The sequence below is a fragment of the Antedon bifida genome, chromosome 1 (assembly GCF_963402885.1).
Source record: "Antedon bifida chromosome 1, ecAntBifi1.1, whole genome shotgun sequence".
In the NCBI taxonomy this organism is placed as follows: domain Eukaryota; kingdom Metazoa; phylum Echinodermata; class Crinoidea; order Comatulida; family Antedonidae; genus Antedon; species Antedon bifida.
This window is the reverse complement of record NC_136226.1, coordinates 31,596,836-31,615,365: the sequence shown is the minus strand read 5'-3', so window position 1 is coordinate 31,615,365 and position 18,530 is coordinate 31,596,836. Positions and strand designations below refer to the sequence as shown.

The following is an 18,530-nucleotide window of genomic DNA, read 5'->3' as shown; positions in this document are numbered from 1 at the left end:
ATTTTATTTATAATGCGCGTGTTTCGATTACTAATTTTTTTTTTTTTTTTTTTTTATTTTCGTTCAGAATTTGTTTCTGTGTAGGAAGGGAGATGTTTTTTTCAGAGTAGTAGCATTCTTAGTGACTGGTATGGTGTTAACGCTTGTTTTTCGTTGAATTTCTTCAGATGCTTCCTCTAGTCATCAAAACAAATTATCATGAACACAATATTGTATTGATCTCTCTAATTAATTTTAGATGTGTTATCATTTATCTAAAATGTATATTTCTCAATAATAACCATTTACTTTATAAATTTGGTAAAAATACATTTATAATATGCCTTCTTATTGAAAGTGTCGTTACATACCGTGCGTCTCAAATTTGTCTTCTTTTGTGTGCGTTTTTTTTAGCAGTACGTATTGTGTCTTTCTTAAAAGATTTAAAATTGAAAACACGTAGAAAATGAAATTCATTTTGAAATAAAGAAATTGTATTTAAATTTAATAAGTCTATGCTTTATACATTTTGTATGTTTATTTTTGTAATATCACTTATTATATAAAATATAACTACTGTTAAAAATGCTACTGTTTCAAATAAAAAAAAAAAGTAAACAGAATATTTTTTAATCACATTCATTTGTGTTTTTGCAATTACATTTAACAAATTCAAAAACTTGTTTTTTTTTTGGTATAAATAAATTAGAAAAACATCATACAGGAGTTAAATAACACGCAAAGATCAAATTTCATTTTTATTGTTGCTGTTAAAAACAAAATTTATTTCAATACACATTCTATTGCACTACACTTTACAAAACATAATAATAATACTTCAACAGAACAGAAAACAAATTAAATTAAGTCAAGAAATAAATTTACCATGAATTAAAATAGGAAAACTACTTTTACAAATTTACACTGACATAAATTAAGTCAAAACATAATTAACTTATTTCATTAAACAAATCTATTGCAATACACATCACAAACATAATAATAATAATTCAACAGAAAAAGAAGAATTAAATTAGTTGTTGTTATTTTTTTCCGGGCCGATTCCTTGTACCATGCTACTAATTATTTCAAAATTTTTTACAATAAATAAAAAAGGAAGATACAAGAAATGAATTGTTAAAAATAGTTTTTGACAGCCGCCAATAATAATGTATGCTAGGTAACCATTACATTTTGATAAAACACAAATACATGTAACTATTACATTTAGAACAATTGTTCATGAATTGTTGCTAATAAGATTTGCGTTCTAAAGTAATCCTGACCTTTTCTCATCTTTTAATATCTCTAAATGTCAGATTTATTCTTGGTAGTTTGATGGATGGTTTTTTAGGCAGCGAATGGTACCAATACTCGTTAGTTGGATAATTCATCAATAGTAAGCTACCGTGTTTAAGATCAACATTTACTGGTTCAATACTTCTTTTGTGTCTCATTCCACGTGTAGCACCATGGCGAAATCTAAACAATCGTGTTTGACCTAATGAAATGGACGCAATTGAACTAAATTTGTTGATATCTTTCTCATCGTCTTTATGTTCACCAATAGAATCATTACCGTCTGCATATCTAGTAAAGAAACATAAATTAAAATAAAAAAATTGTACTGTAATTTAAGCTAGAAAATAAATATCCTTTTTGCACTTAACTTTTTAGTATAAAAACAATAAACCATACAACATAATTAAACACAGTTTTGTGCAGATAAAAAAAGTGAGAGATTCTAATAGTTGACGAAAAGACTGATTACTGATATTGTTCAATTATACAATCTTGAGAGTAAAATTGAGAATAAATCAAATGTACAAAATGTATAAACAATGTAACCATAAGGAAGCTTTGCATTATTTAATTATAACAAATATAAACATATATAGATATATAATAAATATGTACCTGTTAACCAAAACAAAATTGAAGTAGAACCCTGTGACTTCTTTCAAATAATCTCGAAGATCTTTCAGGAACGGTGGCCATGGCAAGGCTGGCACTATATTGCCTGAATATGTGTATGTTAAACCCGTATCACCATAAGAAACCTGTCAGAGTTGAAACATACTATTAAAAATGTTTCTCTTATGTATATACAATTATAATCAGTTGGATTCTGGTTAACTGTTAATATTCTGTTGCATAAAACGAAAACAGTGCTGTAGGCTTGGTTAACTGTTATTCTGTTGCATAAAACGAAAACAGTGCGGTAGGCCGGTAATTAAAATGTAAAAATGCATCTTTTTAAACGTAATAGTATGTAGCCTACATTAACGTCATGAAACCATGAAGAAAAAATAAAGAGAAACTAACCTGTTTTCTAGGTATATTAAACCATCTACCAAACACTTTCACCTTTGCAAGATCACCTGTAAAATATTCAATCTCTTCCTCACATTGTTTATACAAAGTATCAGCTGAGCTTTTATCAAGAAGTTGAATGTAATCACAATCTAAATTTTCTCTCGATATTTTGTGCACTGGAAACTTAAAATATGGGGAAATCATCTGCTGCTTATCTGATTTGATTAGCTTCCGAGTGAAATCTATTTCATTACTTTTACGTGCCTCTGTTGGTTCCTTTGTGTAGTCATCCTTTACCTTTTCAGAAGGTACGTTGCATTCTGTGGATTTTCTTTTGGAATGAGTGAAACCAACTGTTGGTTTATAGGCATTCATTCTGGTAGAGATCTACTGAAATGTCTATTTTGACTACAACATTATACACAGAATATTGTATATAAAATAATTTATGCATGATGTCAGTAGCGTCTCTCTTTTACCCCCTTTTTGTTTTATTTTAAAAGGAAACAAAGAATTCTTTTTTTGTAAACGTAACCATTTATTAATTTATGCATGACATCAGAAGCGTCCTTTTTATTTCTTTTGTTTTTTTCCTTTTATGATTTAAAAAGTTAAAATTGTATAGATAACTTACAGTAAACTTTAGTATGTAGAACACCCGTGTCACTGCTTTCAATTTCTCCCCTTTGTTAACAAATCCGGAAGATGGTTAATTACCTGTCGGTAAAGTTCAATCAAGACATACTTATTATTTAACTTCATTCATTCTTATCTTTTTGTTTTAGTCATTGTTATAATATCCGGATCAAATAACTTATTTTGTTACGTTGTTTTAATTAAACCAGGTGCATCTTTTATTGTACCCCTTTTTAAAAATACCGCCAAGTACATGACTAATTCAAATCTTACAACAATTTTTTACTTCCTTATCCAATGTTTTAGTCATTGTTATAATATCCGGATCGAAAAACTTATGTCTTTGGATTATGTCGGCTTAGATCAAGCAAAAACCTCAATTAACTAGTTTTAATTAACCAGGTGCATCTTTATTGACTCTATGACTAATTCAAATCTTACAAAAACTATATTGTCTCACTTCCTTACCCTATGTTAACCATTGTATTATAATCCGAAACATAACACCTATTGACTTCAACCATTGTAAACCATTTGTTCTCATCACAAGCAACTAAATCATCATATCATTTTTATTTAATATTTATTAATTTTATATTATAATGTATATTAATATATAACAAATCTATATAACAATTCTAGTGAAATGATATACTCTATTGTCTTATACTATCCCCATTGTTATAATCACGACTGACTAGACCGATATTACGTAATCAGGAAATTCACCAAAGTCATGGCTGACTGATCATTTTCTGTCTGAAGTACCTTTCTTTCTACTGCTATAGTTGAAGGCGTTGCCCTGCACGCCTACAATCATTTTTCACTGGGAAAACACAGAGCATGACATAGCTTTTCTGATGCTATTGATGGCGTTGCACACGCCTACAATGATTTCCTTTCCCAAACAACAATAATTCTTTTGACTAAAAGACAATTCACATACTAGAGGCATCTAAATAATAATTTGGTATGACCTTGTGTTCAAGAGGTGGAAAGAACAGCTTTTGTTTTTTTTTGTATTTTTAGTGACTTTTTACTTTTTGGAATATACAATTATGCTATAAATACTTGTGTAGTTTTATGGTAATACTTTATAGGTAGCATTGTTTGTATCACAATTGTTTTTAAAGTACATCGGTGGCCAAGTAAATATCTTAACTTAATGTCAAATATCGTATTCTCTGTGTATTGTCTTTTTATGCTACAAAAGTCTATAGATCTAAACGGTTGATTCAATACACCTTACACTTACATTCATAGTAGTATGTTCTCGGTGTTTCCAAATATTGCATCATTATTAAAAACCTAATGAATAATCCTGGCCTAAAGACACAAGTCTGAGACACAACTAAGCTTTTATTTTTATTTAGATCATAATCAATAATGGATTTGGACTTCACCAAACTCTACCAAACAGACAATGAAAACAGAAAAATCAGGAACATGTGATCGATTGATGATAAAAATAGGCGCTTTTAATCAATTTTTATCGTCTTTTTATTGCCATTTTGTTACTTATATACTTTAATTAATTTAAACAAAATGTAAAATAAGGAATGCAAATGTTGTTTTATAACATCAAAATCATTTTTTTTATATACAGTATAAGCAAATGGTAATTTCTTGCAATTTATACTTTTAACATTGTAACAAATAAATGAGAGAAGAAAAATTAATGTTTAAAAAAATTATACTGTAGGCCTGAATGTACACATACTGACAGAGTATCATAATAAAAGTAGGACGAACCCACACAAGACAAAACAAATAGGCCTAACTTACTTAATTAACATTATTTTACATTTATCATGAAAAACTGAAATCGATATAACATTTATTAAAGTCTTCAATGTGAATATTATATTTTATACAGTATAAGCAAATTGTAATTTATTGCAACTACTTTTAACATTATAACATATAAATGAAAGAAAAAAAATGTTTAAAAAAATATACTGTAGGCCTAGGCCTAAATGCACACATATTGATAACAGAGTATCATAATAAAAGTGGGACGAACCCACACAAGACAAAACAAATAGACCTAACTTACTTAATTAACATTATTTTACATTTGTCATGAAAAACTGAAATCGATATAACATTTTTTGAAGTCTTCAATGTAAATATTTCACCAAAGTCAATTGCATATTTAAAAATTATACTTAAAGGACAACTTGACCGAGGACCATATTTTAACAACGTATATTAGGGATGTACATGATTTCAGAACCATCGCGAGATTAAGGATATCGCCGCACGCGCTCGCCGCACAGCCGTCGCCGTAAATTGCTGTGACTCACAGTTGCATCGCATAAATTTACACACTTTGTAAATAAATCGTAAAAAATATATATGTTAATTTTTGTATTGTTTCTTTTGCTTATCTGGACTCATTAAGTAGATTTTGCGATGCATCTGTGACGTCACAGCAGTTTACGGCGACGGCTGTACGGCGAGCGCGTGCGGCGATATCCTTAATTTCGCGATGGTTCTGAAATCAAATATGGTCCTGAGTCAAGTTGTCCTTTAAGTGAGAATTGATTTTAATTGTAAATAATAATAAATGGTAAGGTGTTATAAAATTTAATATTGTTGGGGAAACTTGCATGGTTCAACTGTCATCTAAATAATTTGTTAATTTAAGTATATATTATTAATTATTATTGTTAATTGCATATGCTCTGAAGCTATCATTTCTCCAAAATCGGAGACAATCCCAGGATTCATAGGCATATGCGACACAATACAAGTTGCTGGACATCGTGTTTATAAGTACAGTGTATGGCCTATAATCTAAAAGAACAAGAATGGAGCGAATTTATTGTGCATTGACCCAGATCGATATATTTGAACACATTGAGATTAATACTCATTCCAACAACTTCATCCTACAGTATAAGGAACAGATAATATTCAATTTCTCTTTGTGTTCCACAATATACCAACATATGTAACATTATGATAATAAATAGTTAGTAAATTTATATAGATAAACTGGCATATAGGCCTAATACAATGAAAAGAAAAGTAGTTGGGGAGGCGAGGCATAAGTCAGAAAGACTTTAAGTTTGATCAATCCAAATATAACATTAAATACGAAAGAAAAACAATTACATAAACTAATACAATATAAAAGAAAACAAAGCTACAATTTCTATTTAATCACTTTATCCGGTATTATCTGGTCTTATGAAATATATATATTTAAATATTCATCATATCTACATTTAGATATGATAGTTTTTGAATTATAATTAAATTTTGGTTGGGATGACATTTTAATATCTATATGGATTGTATTCCATTAGCTCCATGGTATTTAATAGAGTTCTTGATCAAATTATTTGTACAGTTAGGTAAAAGATAATCATTTGAATTTGAATGGCACGACTACTGTATGTAGTTGACTATATTTCCGTAGTATACCTAATTTTATGCCAATTCCTGTATGAATAGTATAGATACTATACTGTAGGCCTATTATCAATTAATCAATATTTATATAGGCCTATGAGAAAATATATAAAACATTTACAGGTTTAAAGATTTAAAGGTTACAGTAATTACCGTAATATGCGGAATTATTCTATAGAACATTTTTGTAAGGGTTCACGCACATACTGGGTGGTGCAGAATAGACCCTAGGGCGATGTTTGAACTGTCTCATTCTTGCGATATAGCCCCTTTTAGCAATTTCAATACAGGCGCTTTTTCCAAGTTCAATTAGCAGTATTTCCAGCTCTTTTAAAGCCTTCGGTACCAATAATTGCCTCTTGCTACACTCGATTTCCCACTTGTTTAGCAGCAGAATTGTCGGACTACTACTTGTTCGACAATTTTTAGGAGCTCCAAGCCAATCTATATATCTTGTAGACATTCCCATTAATTCTGCCAAGCGTCTATAGTCACAATACCTCATAGGTTCTCCTTCTCTCTTAACTGTTGTTAAAACATCAAGTTCCATTGACAGTTCCCTACGCATTTCAGGTGATAGAATGTGTGTTTTTAGCGGCGAGCATGTAAATTCGGGTTCCTGGTAAAGGTGATCAGCTTCTGCAATCTATTGTAAAAATAATACACGTACGAATACTAAAATCTAATGTTTAATTGTTATTTTATATCAGAGTATTAACAATATTGACTTGCTTGTATTTTGTATGTGGTAGGTCACTCAGTCGAGGTATAAACTAATTTATAACACCATGAGTCACTCGACTATTGAATGGTAAGAATAATAATAAGGGCCTACTCTGTGCCATTGCTACAAATCACACACCAGGCACATCCTAAATATTTGAGCTGCTGTAGCTTGGTGGTTACCTTCCAATCCCTAGGCCCAGGGTTCAATTCTGACCTAGTGCCAGTAACTCACGACACTTTCAACTCCACTCCATAAGACTCAAACGAGACTAAGTTTATAAGCACGATAAATTAGTTTATCCATCCTGTAATTGGCGATTTACTCGCTGTTGGATGCATATGAAATTAAAAAAGAAAAAATAGTAATAACTGATATAATTTGATGATAATTAAAAACAAAACAAGAAGCTAACATCATCTCCATAGAAACGATAATAATTATTTAGTCATGTACTGTATCGAAATATCATTTTAAAATATAGGCCTATCTCTGAAACCAATCAAATAAAAATAGGTCTATCATTTAAGATATGGCGAGTAAGCATATTTATAGTGTACTTAAATACATAACGTACCTTATTAAACGTTTTAATAGGTGTGCTATGTGCCTTAGTGAAAGCTAGTTTAACTCGTTCAATATGAATAGTCTTGCTACCAACATTAACTTGGAACTTAAGACAAGCTGTAGTACTTAAACTTTCCAACACAAATTGGCGATGGATATATCCCGAATCAGACAAGACGTCAGCGACACAGATGCTCTTAAAAGGTACATAAATGATTATAAAAATGTTTGGTTATCTTAATTGTAGTTGTTTATAATTTTCAATGTACAGAAAAAACAAATAAATGAAATGTGTAGGTCTATCAACCATAGACTATCTATCTACTGATATACGCGGTACTTAGGGACAAAATGTCAAAAATCCACCACGATCTCCAGAAACTTAGGAAGAAGTAGGATTACCTAATAGTTATATAACAAAAATGTATAATTACATAGTGAGTTGGTTCCGCTAGGCAGCCCACACAACCAAACATTTTTAAAGTGACCTCGTCTTGTGGTTGAAACAACCCCATTTTAACTGGGTTTCCCATTTTTCGAGATCCACGTTCGGATTCTTCTGTATTCACAAGCTGAAATAATTTTATAAGATTTATACATTTGTTAATTAAATTTAAACTTTAAATTTTGAAAATGGAGCAAAGATTGAGTTGTCTGTTTCATCAAACATTACTTTAGCCTAAATGAGGACTATTTTATGGATGCAGAAGTTGGATGGCCTGTAGATAGCATAAAGTATTATTTACCTTTAAAGCACAATATTTACTGCAGAATACTCGAAATAAAAAGTAGTGTTGATTTTGCTGTTCTAAAAACGCGGTAACGTAGACGGCTTTGCATTTTTCTTCCACTGTCTGCTGAATTGCGGGTACTACAGCATTAACTTTGATTCCGGTATAGTGGTTGATCATATGCAGCATTATTTTGCCATCTTCCAAAAAGAAGGAACCATCGGTTGTCGTGTCAAGCGACCTCCACTCCAAAGGTTTGCCAAGTTCCTGAACACTGAATTTCACTAAGCTTCTTTCATCATCTTGTGATTTTGGGTTTGGGAATCTTAACAAAACTGAGTTATTAAATTGCAGACCAGGAGGGCCGCAAATGATAACATCATATTTAACCAAGTTATAATGGACTGAGTCTGCATACATAAATACATATTCTTCGCCGACGTCTGACAATGATCCTGGCGGAATATAAAGCTGAATGTCTCCTTTTCTTAGCTCAAGATGACCACCTTCTTTACCAATGAGTCCAATGGTAAACTTACCATCTGTACTTATTTCTGAAAGCGGGTCGTTCGAAGATACAAGGGGTCGACTGCTTCGTTTCCACTTAGTGTACATTTTCTCACACCTTTTAGATATCATATTTTCTTGATGTTCTACACAACTAATCGGTTTATGATCGGAGCTGCTAAATAGTCGACGTTCTTTAGATACATCGTCGTCTAGGCCTATACGTTCGGCACTTGTCTCTTGTTGTGCAGCTGGTAGTGGTACTGCATTCGTTGCATTCTGTGAATCTTGCGATGAGGTTGTCGAAACAGACATCTTTATTCTTAATTCTTTACTGATCTGGGTTGTGTCCGAAATAAGATCACATTTCATTACGTGAGAGCTATAAAGCTTACTATTATATAAGTAGTCTTTCATTTTAACTTTTTGGAAAACACAGATACCATCCAGGGCATGAACAAGGTAATCTGCTGTATCCGGTAAGGTAGGTACTTATGACGTCTTCCCAGGGAAGTGTACATAATGTTTTTCATTTTATGTAAAAATAAATTGTTGCCAGACATTTATTTCCTTTTTAAAACAATAACTCTTTTGTTGTTGCTTAGTCATGGTACACAAGTAATGCACTTTAAAATACCAATTTGCCCTTTTAAACTTCTATGTTCAATCAGGGAGTTGTTAATAATGCTACTCCCTGGTTAAATAACATACTTTGTGTTTCTTAGAGCAAAGTTTCGATTATCATTTTGTAATCATCGTACATGCATGTAATAAAGGTTAAAGGAAATTATTTCATTTTATTTTTAAGTTTATGTTATCCGGATGACTATTATGACCTTTTTTTTAAGGGCAGTGTTCCACCATCTTCTTCCTTTTACATATAACCGATACTTCCTTATTTTTTCCTTACATCACCTACAGGTAATGTTCCCTTTCTAAGAGAGGTATAATTATATATACCGAAAGATATATATTATTAACAAATCTTCCAATGCTCATGAAGTGAACAAAATGAAAAAGTATATTTCAATATTAAAAAAAAAAAAAAATATGTTTTCCCTCTGATTCTAAACTTTTTGAGCATTATTTTATTTTGTTTATCTATATAGATTCTATTTATTTTAATTTAATTTCTATTTTTGCAAGTGTATGTCTTGTCATTTCGTATTTTTGTGAGGGTCCCTAATGACCACCCTCATAAAATATTGTTGAAATAAAAAAAAATAAAAAACATACACACTTTGAATTGTGTTATTTTTTTACCTCTTCCAATCACATTATTTATACTAAACTCCAACATATACACAACACATATCATAAATATATTTGCTTGAAATGTTTTAATTCATTGGTTAACATTCCAACATAGAATTCATTACATTGTTCACATTTAAATTACATTATCAAACAATCATAATGTGACTATGAAATGAATTGAAATAGTTGTCTTGATGTAGAGTGTGTAAAAAACTGTTTATCTGTTGAGTTTAAGGTATATAATGCAATGCCATGTAAAATATAACCTGCCGCAGACTGTTTATCTGTCGAGTTTAAGGTATATAATGCAATGCCATGTAAAATATAACCTGCCACAAACTGTTTATCTGTTGAGTTTAAGGTATATAATGCACTGCCATGTAAAATATAACCTGCCGCAAACTGTTTATCTGTTGAGTTTAAGGTATATAATGCACTGCCATGTAAAATATAACCTGCCGCAGACTGTTTATCTGTTGAGTTTAAGGTATATAATGCACTGCCATGTAAAATATAACCTGCCGCAAACTGTTTATCTGTCGAGTTTAAGGTATATAATGCAATGCCATGTAAAATATAACCTGCCGCAAACTGTTTATCTGTTGAGTTTAAGGTATATAATGCAATGCCATGTAAAATATAACCTGCCGCAAACTGTTTATCTGTTGAGTTTAAGGTATATAATGCAATGCCATGTAAAATATAACCTGCCGCAAACTGTTTATCTGTTGAGTTTAAGGTATATAATGCAATGCCATGTAAAATATAACCTGCCGCAAACTGTTTATCTGTTGAGTTTAAGGTATATAATGCAATGCCATGTAAAATATAACCTGCCGCAAACTGTTTATCTGTTGAGTTTAAGGTATATAATGCACTGCCATGTAAAATATAACCTGCCGCAAACTGTTTATGTGTTGAGTTTAAGGTATATAATGCAATGCCATGTAAAATATAACCTGCCGCAAACTGTTTATCTGTTGAGTTTAAGGTATATAATGCACTGCCATGTAAAATATAACCTGCCGCAAACTGTTTATCTGTCGAGTTTAAGGTATATAATGCACTGCCATGTAAAATATAACCTGCTGCTAATAGATATATGGCCGCGAAATATAAAAAGTCCTGAAACATTTACAAGAAGTACAATGTTTAGTTTTTGTACAACTTGTTCATATAGTACGTCATGCCATTACCAATAATAGTCTTTCTTTTTTAGGCAAGTATAAGCATTACCGAACCACCTCATTCAGTGGTCGTGTTCCCTCAGTCTAATGCATCATACCCTTGCTGCGATGGAATTTGTATATGAAGAGGTGTTTTGGATTTAGTTTTTTTTCGTTGGGTTAATTTCGATGACTTTTTACGTTTTTTTGAACCACCACCGTCGTTTGAATCTGTGGAGAAATTATTAAAACAAAAACTATAAGCTGCAACAAATTCACTGTCAACAGAATATATATATATATATATTTATAACACACCTGATTCATGCAATTTGATTGGTTAATTACGCGTGTCACGTGTCATTTGGAATTAGCCCTATCTCATGGAAAAGTGATATCTAATGGTGATAATGAATGGCTCTGATGCATGTTCAGCTTTCTGTAAACATTTTGAGAATTTTTTTTAGCGACGTTGTTGACTGATCACTTTCGGAAATCAACTTGTCATGCGCACCGTCTATGACTGTTCTACTCTGCATCTAAAGTTGGAGCACTGCCTATTTCAATGGCCTAGCTTCCTGGCCTAGCATTCGTCAATGATTTACGATAGATAAATTGAATAAAATTAGGTGTGTTATAAAACAAATAATGAATGTTTTGTATTCGTTGAATGAAGAGATTGCTCTGATTTCAACTCGGCTCGTCCCTCGTTAAAAAAAGAACAGTCAATTTATCAACTCATGAAATATTCTCACCATCCAACTCATAAACATTCATTATTTGTATAATATTGCACTGTAATCCACCATTTTGAAATCATCAATCAGACTTACGTGTTGTAGAAGTTGAGTCTGCTGGGGAAGGGTTTGTGGAGCCAGTGGGGGCAGCCTCATACTGTAATCTACTCAACGTATCTCGTAGTGCTTGTCCGTCACCATCTTCATAACTATCGATGTCAACTTGTACTTCATCCCCTTCTCCTGTTCCTCTGCAAAAAAATTTTTAATAGCTTTTAACTTCAATACAGATCATTAATAGCAGTTACATGATAATAAAGTCTTGTGCCAGAATTGTTCTTAAAGTTATTGAGAAAATCCTAGTGCGACAAAGCGAGGATTTGAATTAGAAGACATTGGTAAGCACGCAATATAAACACCACAACCTAACACTAATTCTATTCTATCTATTTTGCATTTTATTATATATAATGCAATTGTAATTAATAATCTTTCTGATGAATATGAATGAATACTTTTTCCATACAAAACAAATTTGTATTTGTTAAAATAAAGCAAATGTTAACATACCCTTCAAATCTTGTTCTAGCATCAGAATCTGGGGTCAATAACTGTTTGCGAACCCCCCTCCTCTGTTCATCGGTATGCTGGGGACATCTTAGTGACCTGTTTTAAGAAAAAAATCCAAGGGATGACAGATGGAAGATCTTTGATACTCCTTGCATATATACACACAGCCAAACAAATAATAAACAATTGTCTTTTGTATAGCGCCTAACTCTGCCGAATTGCCTGTATCCTTAGGCAAGTTACTTTACTTACGTTTGCCTCTCTCCACCCAGGTGTATAAATGGGTACCCGGTTAGATCAAGACACAACCTTGTGCTGATTACTAGCTGCATTATGGGAGTATGTTTCCAAATGTGTTTGATCCAAAAAACTGGGGTAATAATTTTCAGCACTTAGAGGTTTCACAACATTAGGCGCTATATAAATCCAGGATATTATTATTAACCAAAATAAATTTTCTCTAAAGCTCACCACAAGGCTCGAACTAGGTAGAAATTACATCATTTGATATGCTATACAAATATATGTATATACAGTATAATATTGTGTATATTTCTTACTTTGTACACATTTTTTTCGTGTGTTCTGAGATGACTCCGCATGTAGACATGAGTAACTGCTTACGCTCCTCAAGGGTCATTGTTTCTAGCCGGTAAGAATTTGACCCCTTGTATGCTATGACACCAGCAGCATCTATACCACTAGACATCTCATTATTATGCCCTGTAATTAAGATTCAGATTTATTTGGTCCTTGCGTAAATTCATGACAGGCACAATCGCTACGATAACATACAAATTATATATGTGAAATAAATATAAAACAAGTAAAAAGTATCCGTATAATAATGATACACTATACAAAATATTTATTGTTAAATAATATTGTTAAAATAATACAATTTTTGGTATTTCAATATGCATTCTTCTGTGAATTGATTGATGGGTGTAAAGATCTGTCTACACTATCAACCAAGTTTGACAAAAAAAAGTGTGATGTGCTCAAATATGGTAGTGATATGCTTAAATATGGTAGTGATATGCTTAAATATGGTAGCGATATGCTTAAATAGGGTAGTGATATGACATCATCATGTCCATATTTGGGCACATCACATATTTTTGTCACATACAGTTTGATAGTGTAGACAGAAGTTAAGGGTTATTCAGGAGTGTAGACATACGTTTAAATTAACATTTGAAATGAAAAAACTGAAGTGTGAATTTCTAAAGCAAATCTTGTCATCTATGTGTTTGCAAGTGAAAAGAAAATAAAGAGTTTCAATGTAAAAGAAAACAAATTGAAAAGTGAGTTGTAAGTCTAAAACTCTGTCTAATTATTTTGACAAAAAAAGTGTGATGTGCACAAATATGGTAGTGATATACTCAAATATGGTAGTGATATACTCAAATATGGTAGTGATATGACATCATCATGTCCATATATGCACTACACAAATGGTGCCACAATAATCTTACTGCTCCTTCATTATACTCACCATTTCTACTATTTTTTGAAAACTTAGATTTTAGACGTGGAGAATTATTGCTGAGCTTTTCCCGTTTCTTTTTTGTATCTGTTGAAAAAAATAAAAATACTTTAGCTTACTGTATGTTGAATAGTCCATAGGAAAACACAATGAAAAGAATTCTAACAACTAGGTGGTGTGTAAACTATGATTTTATTAGTTTGTTATGTTAACATTTTTACAATAACGGCTTTATTGTTTAATTGTGGTGTGGACGGAAGATTAATAAACATAGGCGGATTCAATGCAAAAGATAGGACATTAAGCCAAGTTCAGCACATCATTTTACAATAAGGTTTATCGCAAATAGCTTGATTTTTTACGAGGACGTCATTGCACAATGCATGATGGGAAGGGTTTGGGAGCAAACTTCACAACGCGTAGGTACAAACAGCAAATCACGTACGTACGCATTGTAACGTTTGCTGCCAAATCCTTTCCATCATGCGTAGCGCACGGTATTTGCTATAAACCTTATTGTTAGGCCCTGAGCCCCCTATTTCAAAATCCTGGATCAACCGCTGACATATATGTAAGCGTGAGTAGCCCTGTGATGGGAAGGTTTAAAAATGAAGTTGTAAATACTTACTACGTCTGTCTGGATTGTATGATAGATCAGTTGATTCATCATCTTCATTATCACTTTCTACTTTATTTGCAATCCTAGAAAATAATTCATAAAATATAATAAGTAAAAAGGGTAAAAAATTACAATGATCATTGCATTCATGACAAATCATTTCCACATGAAACATCTGTGTAAAACAATGTTACTGTATGTTGGTTATGCAAACATCACCTGAATCTAGTGTTTAGTTAGCAAAGAATTAGCATATGCTAATTAAGAAAATAAACAACCAATGCTTTGCTGGTCACGTGAACAGCAGCTAAACCTAGTGTTTAGTTAGCAAAGAATTAGCATATATGCTAATTAAGAAAATAAACAACCAATGCTTTGCTGGTCATATGAACAGCAGCTAAACCTAGTGTTTAGTTAGCAAAAAAATAGCATATATGCTAATTAAGAAAATAAACAACCAATGCTTTGCTGGTCATGTGGACAAAAGCTTTTGCAAAATTTAATGTTATAATACAGACAATACACTGCATGCATAATATAACACAAAGAGTCAATATTGCATAGGTTACTAACTATTCAGTGAGAATTAGCATACAGTATATATTGCCCTGGTTATGCAAATTAGTCATATGAAGCAATCATCTGAAATTTAAACTTATAGCTTCTTACTAAAGCTTGGTTCCCACTAGGACGCAATGCAAGCGAGTTGACCAATAACAAGCGACAGTACGAATAATTCATTGCTTGTGATTGGTCTAATCTTTTACATTGTGTTACGTCATTTTGTTGCGTCGCTGGTGGGAACCTCTCTTTGGCCTACGTCAGTCTTAATAGACTATGCATACGACGTCTGTCGTGAACGACAGTGTCATTTTAGTCTTACATTCTTTGAATGATGGCTAAGCCAGGACTGTTTAAAGCACCTTGATTGGTCCTAACATTGATCAAGGGCTTCTCTCGTCTAGTTCCTGCATTCACCAGAGTAAAGGCATTTGAAATCAGCACTGCTGACTCTTATGGCAGCCCCTGCATCTAGTATCAGACGTAGTGGGAAGCGTGCATATTACAAATAAAAGATAAGTTGGGATATTCAAATTACCTTCTACTAGCTATACGACTACTGTTTCTTCCCATTCCAAGACATTTTTCTAGATGTGGTGCAAATCTTGAAGCAGCTAAGTTACGGTCACAGTTAGGACAGACACATTCCAACTGTTTCTTTTGTGGAGGGTTTCCAAATACATCCAACCCCTCTTGGTGTACTATTTCTGATAATAAAAAGTAAGCAATGGCTTAACAAATTTAAAAAACATAATTAATTTTTAAAATCCTTATGAAGGTTATTTAAGTATTTTAATTTTAATTTCACATTTCATTTGGTTTTTTCTGGCGATAGCATGTGGGAATTTCTGTGAAATTGCTAACATTTGAATATGAGTTGTGGTCTAAAGCTCTGTCTATACTATCAAACTAGTTTAAAAAAAAGTGTGATGTGCCCAAATATGGTAGTGATATGCCCAAATATGGTAGTGATATGACATCATCAAGTCCATTGGGCACATCACATTTAATACTTATTTACTAATATTGACATTAACACAATGGATAACCATAAGAGAATTAATTCACTATCCTTCTTAAAGGTGGCAATCCTGTTCACAAGACAAACATATACACAGGTGCTCTACATAAACAAAGTCTTATTACAAATCTTTGAGATTTGTCATTAGAAAAAATCCTGACATATGATATGACAGGACTTGAACCCTTGGATTGGTAGCCGAGAATTATAACCACCAAGCCACAACTTCTTGTTACAGTATTCTCATGACATGCATTCCTCTCGTTGCCCACAGCACTGCTGGCATTTTTGAAAGTTGTCGATTCCATTATACTTACCATAATCTTTTTGCGAGCTGCAAAAATCAAAGGAAATAATTATCAATCATAGGTTTGATGTACACAGCTATAAAAACGTTCGTTTTAAACTGTACTGTATGTAGTGCATTAATATTATTAAGGAAAGAATATGGCACAGAAAAAAGGCCATGTCAAAATGGACCCACAATTTGCCTACATCATAACTCCAGATAGATCTGGAAATTGTTCTTAAATATACTTAAAATTTAAACGTAAAAAGGTTAATAATAAAAAAGATAAAAGATTTCTTACTCCTCATCAACCTCATCTAAGAAGAATGTTCCTATTTTGCATGATCGGTGAATTTCAAAACACAAGCCAAGTGTTACCTCATCAAGCACTTCATTGAACACATCTTCAGTGTATGGCTGTAAAAACAACAAGTAACAAACATTAGTCTATTAGCAAGTGACAATTCAAACAGTCCTTTTTAAAGCAGTCTGTATAGACTTAAGCTCTGTCTACACTATCAAACTAGTTTGACAAAAAAGTGTGATGTGCCCATATATAGTAGTGATATGACATCATCTTGTCTATATATTTTTTGTAATGGTTGAATTTTTCACTGAAAGGGTACAGTGGCCCAGCCAAACACCATGATGGTCCAATGGTGGGTGAGATATGTTTTCTAATTCTATTCCAAGATATATTTATTCAAAGATATATTTATGTTCAAACGGAAATGCTTAAAAAGAGCAAAGAAGAATTTGATATGGACAATTAAGCTCTGTCCACACTATCAAACTTGATGTGATGCGCCCATATATGGAAATGATGATGTCATGTCATGGGCACATCACACTTTTTTTGTCAAACTAGTTTGATCATAGTGTAGACAGAGCTTTAGTTCAAAAAGTTGAAAATTTAATAAATTAATGAAAGGCAGAATCCCTAACAAATTTAATCTTCATGATTCTTGTGCCAGTAATGCCTACAAAAAAACAGAACGGTATTGAATTGAATATGTTTCATTTTTACAAAATGTTTATATCGACCAGTATTCTTACAAGGAATGGGTTTTCTATGCTTTCACTACCATCGACGGAAACAGTAGTGAGCAGGCCTTCCATCAGAGACTGGGTTGAGAAGCACGCTGAAGTTACTAGTAACCCTTCCAGCTCTACTTTAATTTTTTAGCAAATCCTTCTAAAAAATAGATCTTGTCATCACATCGTACGCATGTTGAAATCTATGGAAGAAAAAATAGAAAGCAACTGAAATCATTTATGCAAATTTAAATTAATCATAGGATTAGGAGCTGAGAAGATTAAATAAGTTTTTAATTCTAAATCTTTGAATAATCTAGTTTCAATTTAAAAGCATACACTATACTCATGACTAATTTCCTTAAGAATTAAAATATGTAAATTATAATGAACAATGAATAAATAAACAAAAACTGATTTTTTTTTGCTGAAATCTGAAATTCTTATCAAGATTGAGAAGAGAAGAGGTGTCAATTTATAGATTGTAATAGTAAGCCACAAAGTTGTGTTTTTTATGTAATGTCTAGACTAGGTGTGTCAAATAGAAACCTACTTCAAGGGGGCCAAGGCTATACAGTACAGTCATCATTACCTGCATTTGCCACAACCTTTTATTATACAAATTTAGATCGGATCGTCGGCAACAATAAAGGAAAAGTCCTTCTGAACATGTACGTGAAATATATTTATTAATTATATATTATAAAGTCGCCTAACTTGTTTAATTACTAACCAACCTTATAAATCTATACTTTTTTGTTACAAATGTCTGTTTTCTTGATAATTCTTACGTTGTCCCATACAATAAAGTACTAAGATAATTATTTTAAACACCAAATTCATACAAACCACAATCAAAACATTGGTAATTCCTGCATAATGTCAAAGGTTATGATTAGGCTCTGT

At 32.0% G+C, this 18,530-nt stretch overlaps 3 protein-coding genes across 3 annotated transcripts; all 3 read right to left on the bottom strand.

Annotated features, from left to right (window-relative positions):
• Positions 1-1,053: 1,053 nt before the first annotated feature.
• Positions 1,054-2,670, bottom strand: LOC144836018 (DNA oxidative demethylase ALKBH2-like). The gene is made up of 3 exons (XM_078691193.1): positions 2,305-2,670; positions 1,897-2,039; positions 1,054-1,569 (listed from the first exon to the last, which is right to left on the bottom strand). The coding sequence occupies exons 1-3, from the start codon at positions 2,668-2,670 to the stop codon at positions 1,272-1,274; spliced, it is 807 nt and encodes a 268-aa protein (XP_078547319.1). The 3' UTR covers positions 1,054-1,271.
• A 3,806-nt stretch (positions 2,671-6,476) lies between these two features.
• Positions 6,477-9,291, bottom strand: LOC144858701 (uncharacterized). The gene is made up of 4 exons (XM_078714801.1): positions 8,389-9,291; positions 8,077-8,214; positions 7,653-7,838; positions 6,477-6,997 (listed from the first exon to the last, which is right to left on the bottom strand). Exons 1-4 carry the CDS (start codon positions 9,250-9,252, stop codon positions 6,524-6,526), a joined length of 1,662 nt encoding a protein of 553 aa, XP_078570927.1. The 5' UTR covers positions 9,253-9,291; the 3' UTR covers positions 6,477-6,523.
• Positions 9,292-10,201: 910 nt separating this feature from the next.
• LOC144850406 (ataxin-7-like protein 3) lies at positions 10,202-18,521 on the bottom strand. The gene is made up of 11 exons (XM_078707682.1): positions 18,362-18,521; positions 17,646-17,827; positions 16,891-17,006; positions 16,618-16,634; positions 15,818-15,986; positions 14,728-14,801; positions 14,109-14,186; positions 13,171-13,333; positions 12,611-12,706; positions 12,137-12,291; positions 10,202-11,534 (listed from the first exon to the last, which is right to left on the bottom strand). The coding sequence occupies exons 2-11, from the start codon at positions 17,706-17,708 to the stop codon at positions 11,404-11,406; spliced, it is 1,062 nt and encodes a 353-aa protein (XP_078563808.1). The 5' UTR covers positions 17,709-17,827; positions 18,362-18,521; the 3' UTR covers positions 10,202-11,403.
• Between the last annotated feature and the right edge of the window lie 9 nt (positions 18,522-18,530).